General features: G+C 38.2%; 1 protein-coding gene across 3 annotated transcripts; it reads left to right on the top strand.

The window, feature by feature from the left end:
* Nucleotides 1–1,688: 1,688 nt before the first annotated feature.
* LOC111321979 (uncharacterized) lies at nt 1,689–11,205 on the top strand. Of its 3 annotated transcripts, XM_088735506.1 has the most exons (6): nt 1,689–1,850; nt 2,021–2,711; nt 2,942–3,151; nt 5,024–5,116; nt 8,366–8,486; nt 9,039–11,205. In XM_088735506.1, exons 5-6 carry the CDS (start codon nt 8,386–8,388, stop codon nt 10,723–10,725), a joined length of 1,788 nt encoding a protein of 595 aa, XP_088591632.1. In that variant the 5' UTR covers nt 1,689–1,850; nt 2,021–2,711; nt 2,942–3,151; nt 5,024–5,116; nt 8,366–8,385; the 3' UTR covers nt 10,726–11,205. The 3 variants fall into 3 exon arrangements, with proteins under 3 accessions (XP_088591632.1, XP_088591629.1, XP_088591633.1); XM_088735503.1 differs by lacking the exon at nt 5,024–5,116; XM_088735507.1 differs by lacking the exons at nt 1,689–1,850; nt 2,021–2,711; nt 2,942–3,151 and adding an exon at nt 3,857–3,873.
* The last annotated feature ends 2,316 nt before the right edge of the window (nt 11,206–13,521 follow it).

Raw genomic sequence — 13,521 nt, 5'->3', positions numbered from 1 at the left:
GAAATAAGGCCTGAACAAAATTTAGGTCCGTACGGGATTTGAACCTATGACCTCTGCGATACCGGTGCAGTGCTCTTCAAACTGAGCTAACAAGCCAACTGGGAGCAGGTCATTATGTTGGTTCGTATTAAACCCGCCAATAAATTTGAATAAATGAAAATCATATATGTGTACTTCGGTTTCATAAAATATACGAAAGCGTTCCTCGCTGTAATAAACCCTATTCATCTAGTAGCGACTAAATACTGTAGACATGACTTATTGACTTGCCTTGTTCTGCCAACAGAAGAGCGAACATGATAGGCATGCAATGTCTACTTTCAGTGCTTATAACAAGTGTAAAATTATTAAGTTGTAAGTGGAGGGGGGTAAATAGGCTAACGGATCGGCGGATTCTGAGAATTATTTTGCCCGGATTTCGGATTTAGAGCAAAATTTTAACGGATTGCGGATTCTGAAATTGCAACGGTTCGCGGTTTTGTCAGTTTTTTAGGTCCGGATTTTGGATTTTGCTTGTGAGGAAGTTCGGATTGTGGATCTGAACGATCGTCAGAAATGCGTTGTTTTCTGAGCATGTGTATTTTTTTGGCACGGAGGAGACTCTCTGCATGTCACGCATCAGGGAAATAGTAACGCACTGGGACGTCTGCTGTGTTCGCGCCCTTATACCCCCGGGGGGGGGGGACTCCCATATGAAACAGACGGGGATGCTTGTCGTCTCGCTTAGGGGTGTAAATTTTGGATTTTGGTCTCGCTTAGAGTGTTCCAGGCAAAGCGCCAATATTTTAAGCCGCCAAGGTCTCGTTTAGGGTTCCGCGAAGAAATACAAAATTACGCGAAGAGAAACAGAAGTAAAATTTTCCTTTTAACTTGTTTTGTTTACCGAACTACCTCAACATTAACTAGTTTTCTATTTTACCAAGTGCCAAAAGAGACAATGCATGAACATGAGCGGTCTCTTTTAGGGGTCAAAATTTGCTTAAGCCACGCCCAGATGTTCAACTTTAGGGGTTAAATTTAAAATTTCCGACGGGCATCCCCGTTTGTTTCATATGGGAGTCCCCCCCCGAGCCTTATCCGTGACACTGTACCCCACCGATTGCAATTCGCTCGATGGGAAAGCCATTGCCTAGCTAACACACAACAGCTCAAGGTTTGTTTTTCACCTTTTTACGAGGCCAGTAGCGAACGGATTCCGATTTAACAATTTTTTTTAACGGACTGACGGATTTGGTTATCAAATCGTAGCGGATCGGCGGATTTGCATACCCCTATTCACCTCCCTCTAAGTGAAAAAAGCTGTTCCTTCAATTTAAAACGGCAGTCACTTTGAGAATAAAGTAACCCTTCAGTTGCCTGTCATTATTTTTGTAGTGAGGTCGCTGACGCCAAAACGGGCTGGCTTTCTCTATCTTGGCCTTGGATCGAGCTGGTGCACTTAAAACAGAAGGATGGGTACAAGTGCGGAATTCTCATTTGTCTCACGCTCTGCATCCACACGCGGCATTTAGTTTTTAAGTTTAATACAGAAGTCACTATTCTCATTAAATCATGAGGTGTTAAGGTACGAAATATTTACCCTCACAAGGTAACTAGGAAGAAAGTGCATTCGATTAAATATACCTTAGCAACCACTGAATTATTTCTGCCTTAAAAGGGATTTAACGGAATATTGCATATTCTTCACTCATTTTTCCCAATGATTGATTGTCGTTTTCCATCGTTTCTTTCAGTTTGCTAGATGTTTGTGCGAAGAGTCCTCCGTAGATGCAGCTTTCTACATCAGTAGCAACCGAACGTGCACTAATAACGTCTATGGTGTTTGGCTGTTGTTACGATGACATCCACGAGTAAGTAACCTAAGTCATAGCTTCTTTCCAAACTGCATATCCTTTAATCTTGCCAAGCATTGGGTTTGATCCTGATATAGAGTTAAGAGTCAAAGTATGAGACCTGACCCAATAAGAAAGAAGACATACTTAAGTGAATGATAATGAAATACTTGTTCCGTCCGCTGTAGGAGAAATATCAACGTCTGCATAGTGTGCCATGACGACGATGGAGAAGATCGGCTGGAATGCGACAGTTGTGGCCAGTACTTCCACGCAAGTTGCATCAAAGTGGACTTCTCAGACTCTCTCCAGCTACTTTTTCTGCCCTTGTTAGTTTCACAACATTGCTGTGGATTAGTGACGTAAATTGATGGTGGAGAATATTCTTCCCAGTGTGGGACTGGGTTAAGACTAAGCTAGGCTGTGTACAATTCCTGAAATTCCCGTTATTTCATGAATTATTTGACGCTAAAGTGTCGACAAGTTTTTCGCGTTACGTAAGTGAAAAATTGACTCAACGCTGCAAGGCCGGAGAATCTCCCTCAAAATTTACGCTTAAGAGTCGAAGTTACAGTCCAAAATTCAAACTTTACTGTTAGGTTTATTGGCGCATTGATAACCTTGTAAAAAGCTCAAACATACTTAAAACATTTTCATTCGTTTTTGTATATGTTCATCCGGCTTTGTTCAGTACGATTTTATACACTTCGGGTTTGAACTTTTAGTGACGAACACGTGCTACAGCTTACACGACGTATTTCAAATTTAACCGCTGTACTGGCGTCACTCGTGAGTGTGAGGGGTTCGGTGAGAAGCTCATTACTAAACTTTTCTGAAGGAAATTAAATCGAGGAGAATGTCTTCTATTCATCGTTGATGGTAAATGTACTTTTCGCTTAAGTATTAACTTCAAACAGAATTTTTTTTAATGAAGTAAACTTTACAGTCACTTTAAATTTCAGCTTCGAAGCTTCCTGTAAACGACGCATACTTTAGGATCTAATTTTTGTACAAAAAAGTCAACGCCTCGTACATGTCAAGAAAACGCCCGATAGAGGTGGTTAGTACTGTAACTCAGCCAAACGATACTTCTTTTTTTTGTCAACCAGAGACGCCGAGGTAAGCCTGCCTAAGCGACGACTTTTGGACAGTTGCGAAATTATTCGAACTGTTGTCACATCTTACGTACGGACTGTAAAATATTGTGCAATGTCACATGGAGTTAAAGCATTCTCACTGGTCCTGTAGTTGCCAAAGGGTTTAAAGGGATGTGTGATCAAGTCTAAAATTAATACGTGATGTGTTAATTTTACAGAAAGGTAAGATCTTTACTCGAGACGTGTAAAATATTTTTACGTGACGCGTACACGTGGATGGTTCTATCGTGCGCGAAACTTTTGCTACCCTCTTCAGAGTGGCGGATTAGTTTAAATTCGGAAGGGCTTCTGAGCATTTAAATTGTTTTATATTTCTGAAATCTATCGAAAGTTATGACTCAATTTCATCTTTGCCATTTTTATTTTTCACTTTTTATTCTTCATCACTTGGTGTTGTTTTCAATTGAATGTTGCCATATTCGTAGTTAATTCCGCGATTTTGGCTAGACAGCATATCGTGGGGTTTTCGCGAATTCAACGGGAAAATATGAAATAAGTAAGGCTCGAGGGAATATATGCAACACAAAAATTAGCAAAAGATGTCAAAATCAAGTAAATGTGCCGCTTGGTTTTTGCATTATTAACGAGGTGGCAAAATACTTAATGAACAGAATAGGTGGTTTGCAACCAATCTCTAGAGACACAGGTAACAGTGGTGAAAGGAATAAATGCTGGTGGATGAACAAAAGAAGCTAATGAGATATCTATGGTAGCGAGGACGTGCAAACCACCTATATGGAGACAAGGAACCTCGAAGACCAAAGACCACTTTCATAAATGGCGGCTGGATTAATATTCTTTTGTTTAAATTTAAATTTACCTAGGTGACCTTGTTCTCCAGTACAAATTCAAAAGAATACATTATCTCAAGCGAGGCCACCCAGGTAAATTTAAATTTAAACAAAAGAATATTAATCCGGCAGCCATTTATGAAAGTGATTTGGTTGACATATCCAAAATATTTCGTTACCCCCACCGACGCAGCCCCCAAACAGTTTCTTTTCGAAACTATTGGCCTTTATTCATTTATGAAAGTGGTCTATTGTACCATCTTAAAGAAATGCAGCAGTAAGCGTGACTGCCTTGTATATCAGAGATCTTAAGCCAGTACTAAAGACCCAGTCACTCTCCAGAGCAAAACTGTTTCTTTCATAAACAGTTTCCTTTTCTTGTCACTGAACAATCAAATGCATTGTGCCAACTTTTGCAGAGCTGACAAAAGGCTCCAAACATCTAAACATTCAGGATCGAGTGAAATATTAGAATAAAAACAACTGTTCTGTTGAGTTTGTTGGATATGAGATGGGTTATAGCCAATTCATATCCAACATGTGCTCATGAAATAATTGTAGGTTTGCCTCTGAGCACATGATTCAAATTAACAGTTTCAATAAACATTAGGACTCTTTTGAATATGCTGGAACATCCCTTGGAAATATTCTTTTAAGTAAATCAGAAAAACCTTTTCACAAACTTACAGCCGCAGCTAAAAATGGCGTTTAAGTTGTTGTTTTATTGTTTCATACTTCTAGTGATCTTTGAGTGCACTTACATCACTCTTTGTACTTGGATGACTGTGAACAAAAAAAAAACATCATTGACCACTATTTTGGTTTTAGTGGTAAGCAATCTGATTAAACCATGAAGAAATTTGGTCTTTCAATGGACAATTTGTATTTGAATGATGAATTTGAAAATGGTCATGATTGATTTTGCTTTTGGCAATAATGTTTGTATTTCACAGGAAATAATTTGTATTTTTTGTATTGAATTCATTTTGCCATAACAGTTGTGGACAGCCATGTAGCTGTATTTAATTTTCACAATTAAAGAGAGAAATGTTCAAAATGTAGTAATTTTTGGGTAATATGAGCTTGGGTTCATGTATAGTTCATTTTCTGATTTGGTCTGTATCCTCCTTCAGTTTTTTAAACCCCATCACTGTCAGTTTCCCACAAAAACCCACTATCATTTGGAAAAACATGATCATCATTGTGCCTGATTTTAAATGTACATGTCTTACTACCCTTCTAGCATTGAATCTTGTCACCTTAATTAAGAGTAGAGATTGAGCAGCAACATTTCAATACCCCATTACACTTGCAACAAGCACGGAGTAACTTTCAGGTATGTTACTGTCTAACAACCGAGCCTTGACACTAACTTTTCAACTTACTAGCTAAGGGGCTATATACTAGTGACATCTTAGATGTTATGACAATTTCAGTTTGTTTACTAACAAAACTGGCTTGTGGAAATCGAAAACCACTAGCTAAAACTGAATTTCTACCAGTCTGTGACTAGTTGGCTACTGTTAGTGTTGAGCCCTGACAACAACTCACTTAAAACCAGTAGGATAATATTAATTTAATTTAATTTAATAACTTCTAGAGTGCTATTTTCATTCAATGATCAACAGCGCTTAACAACTTAGAATACTATAGTAAATTCAAATTTATAAAACTAATTACATGTACTTTAATATTAACAATGTATGTTAAAAATAAGTCAGAATAATATGGAATATCCATAATAAGGATCTTAATTAGGAATAAGGATCTTAATAAGGAACTTTATTTAGTAATACTAATAAAAGTAATTGTCAGACAGGGTACTTTGAGAAAGCTGCATGAAATAAATAAGTTTTCAGCTTACATTTAAAAATGGAAAATGATTGAATATCACGTAATTCAGCTGGCAGAGCATTCCATAAGTACGGGGCAGCAGCAGAGAATGATCTGTCCCCCAACGTGGCAAGCATTTTCCCCTTAGGAGGGTCAAGTAATAAACTTTGATTTTGATCTACAGACCTAGGCTTGATGTTAATTACTTCAATGATATACCCAGGCGCCCATCCATGAATAGCTTTAAATGTTAAAATTATGATCTTAAAATGAATACGATGTCGTACTGGTAACCAGTGAAGTTGATAAAGCGCAGGAGAAATATGTGAATTCTTACTTAAACTCGGTACAAGTCTAGCCACAGCATTCTGCACATGTTAAAATTTGGCTATTTGCGATTTAGGAAGGCCATACAAAAGTCCATTACCATAGTCTAAATGACTAGTGATAAAAGCATGAATAATCGTTAATAACGAATCGCGAGATAAATAATTCTTAATCCTCCTAATATTATGTAGGTGATAAAACGCAGAATTACAAATTTTATTAACATGCGTTGACATTGACAACTTATTATCAAACCATGCACCGAGATTTCTAACACAGGAACTAGGTTAAATATCACAATCACCTATGGAAATATTCCATTCATCGTTGATCTTACCTAATTGTTGTCTAGTTCCTATTAACATCAACTCAGTTTTATCGTCATTGATCATTAGCCTATCCCTAATCATCCAATTTCTTGAATCACAAATACATCTATTCATAGCACTGACAGCTTCATCAAGACTAGACTTATCATCAGACTTGAAACTAAGATACAATTGCGTATCATCAGCAAAGCAATGCACACTAGGAAGATGTTTCTTTATGATAGCAAATAGCTTTGATGCATAAACTATGAATAATAAAGGTCCAAGGCAAGAGCCCTGTGGAACACCACAGTCCAATTCAAAATAATTGGACAGAGTACCATGTATAGAGACCTGCTGGCTTCTTTGAGAAAGATAGGAGTGGAACCATTTGAGAGCATTCCCGCGTAAACCAACATCATTATGCAAACGATCGAGCAACACATCATGGGACACTGTCAAATGCTGCGCTAAGATCCAATAGAACCAATAACGTTACATGTTGGGAGTTCATCTTTAAAAGAATATCATTCATTACTCTCAGTAATGCAGTTTCAGTACTGTGGTATTTTCTATATGCAGACTGGAATAAGGGATAAATGCTATTTGCCATCATATGTTCATGCAACTGATTAAAGACAGCTATTTCAGCAAGTTTTGACACATACTGAAGATTATTTACCTTGTGTATTACTTGTTACATTTATGCTGTAGAACTAGACAAAAATGGCAGTGAAAAAGTAGAAATTGTAATGATTACCCAATAATTATTAGGGTGTAATGATCTATAATGTGAACTTGGCCATTACTTGATGTAGTTCCTTATTTGTAAAGCTTTTGAGGTAAAATAACTAAACTTCTTTCACATACGTGTTTTTCTTTTCATTGTTAAACAAAAATTATCCTATTGACACTGAAAAGATGTTATTTTGCAATTCTCAGTTTTATGTCATTATGGGTGGCTAAAGCTGCAGAATAGTCTCAGTTAATTTACTCAAGATGTTTTATGATGACACATGAACACTCAATTTTCCCCCAACTGTTATTAATTTTTTGTTTGAAAAACTTGGATTGTCTTCTAGTACTTGATACTCCCTGGTATGAGTTTTGGCAAATTTTGTTGAATTTTAGCTGTTATTTTTCCCTGCCACCCATGAGATGTGGAGAGGCAGGTGATGCATGCACTCACCACTAAATGTATTCTCTATGTCTGCCATCTTCCCTCTTGAAGTTCAGCCATTAATGTTTTAATCTATCAACACTGAAAGTGTGGACGGCAAAGCCTTTCAAAATCTTAGAGAGCCTGAAGCCCTACTTTACAGGGGAAGGATAGTGATAACCCAAATGGTAGATCCATGTGATGAATTGAGTACTTTGTTTTGTAGGTCACACTTAAAAGTATTGTTGTTTCTTAAAAATGTTTCTTTGAGTTACTGGAAATAAAATTGAAACATTTATACAGTTAGAACTGTGCCTTAAACCACCTTGTTATTAACCAGAGGGCTTCTTTTCCTTCCCCTGTACAATATTTATTTTGTCTTTGCTCCAGGCTCTCTTGTATTTTGAAAAGCTCTGCTTTCCATGCTTTGGTTGACAATGGATAAATGCCTTCATTTTGTGGTGGTACCATCAAATGGGCCTATGGCCAATAGAAAGCATAAAATTTTGTTTGAATGATAACAAGATCTCATGAAATGGTTCCTTTAACTGTATGCTGAAGCAAACTTGCAAGGATATTTAAGCCCCCCCCCCCCCCCCAAAAAAAAAAAAAAATTTCTGTGAATTGGACTTTAGGGCCTCAGTCAACTTAACCCCCCCCTTCCCCCAATATAGAAGAAAACAAGAAAACACTGCAAGTATTTCAAAAAATTTTTAGTGAGATCTAAGGCAAAAACTTGAAGGTTGGAGTGTTACTTTATAATCTTGAGTAACTTGCCACTGATCTGCATCTTGGGTTTCCTGGCGTGTGATGTGGTTTTTCAATGGTGGTATCAATTCTCTCTACAATCACTGTGTTTTATACATAAATAAAATTTGTAGCTAAGAATTTGATGTTAAATCAATATTCCCTTGTTGCAAAAATATTTGTATATAATTTTGTAATGTAATGTCCACAGACAGTTTACATCAAAAGACTATGGCAATCACTTGTCCAAGGAGGCTATTCCTCTGGTTATTTCCTGTGCTCTTAGTGGCAACAGTCCTATCCATGTATGTCTTCAGTGACCAATTAACAGGGTATGTTTTGTGTGAAATTTTTGGAAAAGTAAACCTTATGTAAAGATGTGTATCTCTCCACTTGCAAAACTTGTCATTTTCCCCTCCCCTTAACCTTCCAATCTAAAATGGTTATTGAAGTATTTATAGTACAAAGGAGAAGTTTATATATTGCTTTATTCAAGTGCTTGTTAACTTTGAGTAAGCATGGCAATCTTTACACTTGTCACCAGCATAAGATTTAAAAATGATAAATCTAATCATAACATTTGACTTGAAATCCACTGCCGAAGGATATACTTTTCTTTGAACCTTTTAGCAGCTAGCTTAATACACCAAGTTTGTAGGTAAAAAAATGCATGTTTAGATCTCTCCCTTCCCAGTCTGTTCACTTTTACTCCTGTGAAAGACTGAGGCATTTTGAAACTGGTGCGGAAGGTGCTTGTGTGTGCTCCTCTCAAAATGTGGAAATTTTAAAATTACTCTTACTACAGTTATTTCTTAGTATGTGAACTGTTGGGTATTGTTTTGTCGTTTGTAAATAGAATCAAAGATCTTGCCATCTCCCCACAGATTAAAACGTTGGGCTTTATGCAATGCCCAGGACTATGAGTTCCGAAAAAGCATTGGAGATGAACTGAGTGAAATCCAACAGAAAGTGCGAAAGTTATTCCTTTACAATAAAGCACCATCGCCAACACTACTTGTACAATTGGAAGAAATTGTGAAACGGCTTGATCCCAGAGAAGATCTAGCAAGTGTAGTCGGTCAAAAGGTTGATGATACTGACAGCTTGGATGTTTGTCCAGAGGTGTACAAAGGGACAAAGTTTGGTTACCCCTTTTATAGTGAGGGTTGGGCACTAATTAATTGTACCAATGCAAAACCTCTTCGCTCGGTTGTTAGTGTGCTGGTCAACACTGTCGCATATCCCAAGCAAGATGAGGGCCACATTGAAACGGTTTTAAAAGGCATAACAGAGACCTACCCGACAGTTCAGGTTTATTTGGCAACAGGAAGTGACAGTGTAATGAAAACTGCCAGGAATTATCAAAATGTCAATGTTGTTGTGATTGATAAAGCACATGTTGCTAAAGGATGGAATGCATTAGTTAGGAAAGCTTCTACTCCTTATGTGCTCATTGCACGTGATGTGTTTCACTTCACGTGGCTAACACAACTTGAGAGGCAGATTCGTGTTGTCAGTCAGTTACCATATGTTGAAGTCGCTGGTGGATCGTACCGTAACTTCTCCGGTCACTGGAAAGCAGGATGTGTTCAAACTACAATGAAGAACTACGTTTTAAAGTACCAAGAAGGATACTTTCACTCAAAGAATGAGTGCATGTTCTGTGATTATCTACAAGGACCTTTTGTCACCAAAAAAAGTCTTTTTAAATTAGACACGACACTTCCAAATGAAGTTGTGTTTGAAGACTGGTTTTCAAGTGTTGTCCAAGAGGGCAGCCTAGCGATGTCATGTCCAGATGCTATGTATTTTACAACAGATTACTGGTCGTATTCTAAAAGAAATAATAGAAATGTTTGGACACCATTGGCTAAAAAGTGGGAACTGAATAGGGTTTTACTTCCAGGAGGGGTAAAGCATTCCTTTTCTTGCGAGGATATAGGTGTTACATGCAAAGCCAACAGTGAGCTACTCCCTTTGTGTTGCCTTCAGGAGTATGCTGATGCTTTGGCATTTTTTCAGAAATTTGCTGAAGCTCACAATTTCTCTTTTGAACTTGATTCTGGTTCCACACTGGGCGGTGTTAAATTTAAAGGTCTTGTTCCTTGGGACTTGGATGGAGATTTTATTATCTCAACTTCTGGTTTTGGCATACTAGGAAAAGGTGAAACAGTTGATTATTTCCAGAAAAATGGATACACTTTTGCGAAATATGAAGACAAAAAAGGGTACGTTAGGCTCTTTTTCAAAAAGTTTTATATCGAGATATGGAGAATGGGGGACGTTACAAACAAAAGATATCTCCCACCAGAGCTACAGAGACAAAAAACTTTCACAAAAGCCAACATAAACGGTTATTGGATAAATACGGCATTTAGTCCAGGTTTCTTTTCCAGGAATCGATATGGAAGAGAAATCCTCAAACACTCTCAATCGTGGATCAAGCAGAGATTATCAAGCAGCTGGAGTGAATACAATCCTGAAGGCTTCAAGTTTTGTAAAAAACCAGAGCGTCATGCATGCATACACAACTATCCTTATGACGGTGACATACCATTTATGGTAAATTAGACATGTGCCATAGCGCACAAGGAAGTAGAAAAGATTTATCAAATGGAGAGTTACTTTGTGCGGGGAAAATAATCGAGCCCTCCTTAATTTTGCCGTAGTCCCCTGTGCTTGTTTCTTGACTTGAGTGCCTGGAACAGGCTAATACTTGGAAATGTCGCGTAATTTTTATATACTGAACCGGAGTGTTTCACAACACGAAGAGGATTAAGTAAGTAAGTAAGTAAGTAAGTACCGGAGTAGTCTTAATCAAATTTAATGGCAAGGAAGATACTTTCAGGAAACTCCGAGACTATGAAATTAATTTTAACTACTTGAGGTAAGCCATTCCTTTTTTTTTTTATTTGTTTTTTACTCTTAGCATTGTGCTGCGCCTTTTTATAGAATGTCCAATTTTGTACCTATTTAAATTTTTTCTAAGATGAATAGAAACTGAATCCTATCAATTTCTATTATTAAACTCAGTGGGCCAATTTATGATTAGTTGCCTGACTAGTGGTGGTTGAGCGAATTTGTATAGAGCAAATGATTTTCTCTTGTATAGAGTTAGTCACAACTTTCCCCTCGCAGTGGATTAGACTTTGATTAAAAAAATAAATGGTAAAAGGAAAAAGAGAAAACAGTGCCAACCAGATAGGTCAAGGGGGATATGAGCGTAGGATCTATTGGGAACTAACTTCTTGGAATTTATATTTATTCACACGAAAGGAAGGAAAGATAAGGACAGATGTCAAATGAAAAGTTATCGCTGATAACCCGATGACGATTCACCTGAAAGTTAACTGATCAAAATTTCCCGCCTTCGATTCTCTCATCAAGTCAGTCAGTAAATCTATCACCGTGAAAATTTCCGTAGTTGCTCTTCGCGTTCTTTAGAGCCGGGTTATTCAAAGCCCGATTACCACTTAACGCAGGCTAACTGCACACAAACTCTATACGTAGCAATAGCAATTAAACCAGCGAAAGTGCCTACCGGGGCTAACTTGCAGAAACAGCTGTAATTTGTTCGCGATTTCCAGGGAAATGGGAGCAAAAAATGTGTTGAATAGCACTTTGCGCTCGCTTAGTGCTTGCCTCTGTTTTCCTGAAAAACGCAACAATTGACGCCTGTTATGCATTGTAACCGGGGCGGAAGAGTTGGGGGTCCGAGCGCTAACAAGTTTTATTTCCCTCTGCTCCTTCAGGTAAAGATGGGTCGAGACCCGCTTTTTCAAATCTGAACAATACCGAGTTTGAAACTAATTTTTCTTCACTTTGATAGAGATATCAATACCAAGACGTCATTAAGTCAATACTTAAACGTACCGTATAGAACAACATATTGTTTAGTAACAATGAACAACGTCCAACATCATGAAGACCTGTCTCGAGTTGTCTCCTTCGCAGCCGTTCGTTCCACAAACGGCTGCTTACTTTTGAACTTCATTCCTCGGCCTTTGTTTGTTTGAACGGGCCACTAATGAAGAAGTAACAGCCGCTGGTCGTTTCGTTTGTCCAGTAGTAGTTCCAGAGAAAGAAAAGTTATAAATTTTTGTCGATTTCTGCTAAATCACCACGTCTCTACACTGAATGTGAGAAGCTACTCGGCGTGCGACCAGTTATTTATCTGCAGACTCGACTTTTCCACCACTTGAAGCTCTTTTCCCGGGATATACTTTTTAAAAATAAAAATAAACCTCAGGGTAGCCCCGTCAGAAGCTCTAAAGAGCCACCTGCGATCAATGGGAGCCCTGAGTATAAACTAAATAAAAAACATTACAATTTCATGCGAAATACAAACACGAAGACATAAAACACATTCATAGGGCTTTAGATTTCTAAATTTAAAATTATGTATATAAAAATTACTCTACTTTGATGAATTATAAATTATGGATCCATAGTAATAAAACGATTGTTTTGCAATTTCTGTTGGTACCGATCGGAGGTAGATGGATTAAATTTTTTGGCGAGTATCACGGCTTTTTAAATGCTTATTGAAATTAAAATAGTTCCTTAAAAAACTGAGGACATTGCCCATTTATACATTTGTTCACTAAATTCAAAGTGTGCTTGGATTGCCTATAAGCTAAAGTTTTCAAATCCAGTCTTTCGATCGCCGTCCTCGCTACTTGAAGCTCTGCATACAATCCTTCCTGCTCGTCTTGGGAAGGGGCGGATCCGGTAATTTTTGATAGGGGGGGTCCAAACTTTGTTTCAGAAAGGACTGTTGGACTTTCGAGGCAAGTTACTTCTCCCCCACACCCCCTCCCACCAGTCGCGGTTGCACGTTTTAATTCCTTAGCCGCTTCAGTACCGTTAACTTGGATTCATTAAAAAGATCAGCCAGTTCAAAAGTGATATACGATCCTGTCGATGTAAGAATTTCAGTTTCAAAGTTGTAAGCGTTGGGCCTGTTAGGGGGTCCGGACCCCCCGGACCCTCCCCCTGGATCCGCCACTGTCAGGAGTCCTGAACATTAGGGTCTAAACGTTGTCACATCCATCCCGAGAAAGTCATTCATAATTTTTAAAGGTAATGTAATGGTGAGACGTGTGATGTAAAGTTGTCTGTGAAATATTCCGGTACAAATGTGTGAATAAATCACCTCATGGTGGCTACTAACTTATGGGGAGGGCCCTGGCACGTGGCATTCCCTCAAGAGGCGCGAATGAATTCAGATTCAGTGAGAAACAAAATATGATTGGTCCAAAAAGGGGAAGGAATATAGAGTCGTTCATGTGGAGGAGCGTGTCATGTCTAAGAGTGGCTGCGAAGGAGGGAAGTCTCAAAAGGAGAAGCGTAGATCATACGGGTAGT

The sequence above is a fragment of the Stylophora pistillata genome, chromosome 1, assembly GCF_964205215.1.
Source record: "Stylophora pistillata chromosome 1, jaStyPist1.2, whole genome shotgun sequence".
Lineage (NCBI taxonomy): Eukaryota > Metazoa > Cnidaria > Anthozoa > Scleractinia > Pocilloporidae > Stylophora > Stylophora pistillata.
This window is presented reverse-complemented; position numbering and strand designations above follow the sequence as displayed.

Bases quoted from the DNA above. Each gene is read 5' to 3' on its own strand.
- LOC111321979 (XM_088735503.1), top strand. From the start codon at position 8,386: ATGGCAATCACTTGTCCAAGGAGGCTATTCCTCTGGTTATTTCCTGTG. The intron at 8,487-9,038 runs GTATGTTTTGTG...ATCTCCCCACAG, and splicing joins TTCAGTGACCAATTAACAGG to ATTAAAACGTTGGGCTTTAT.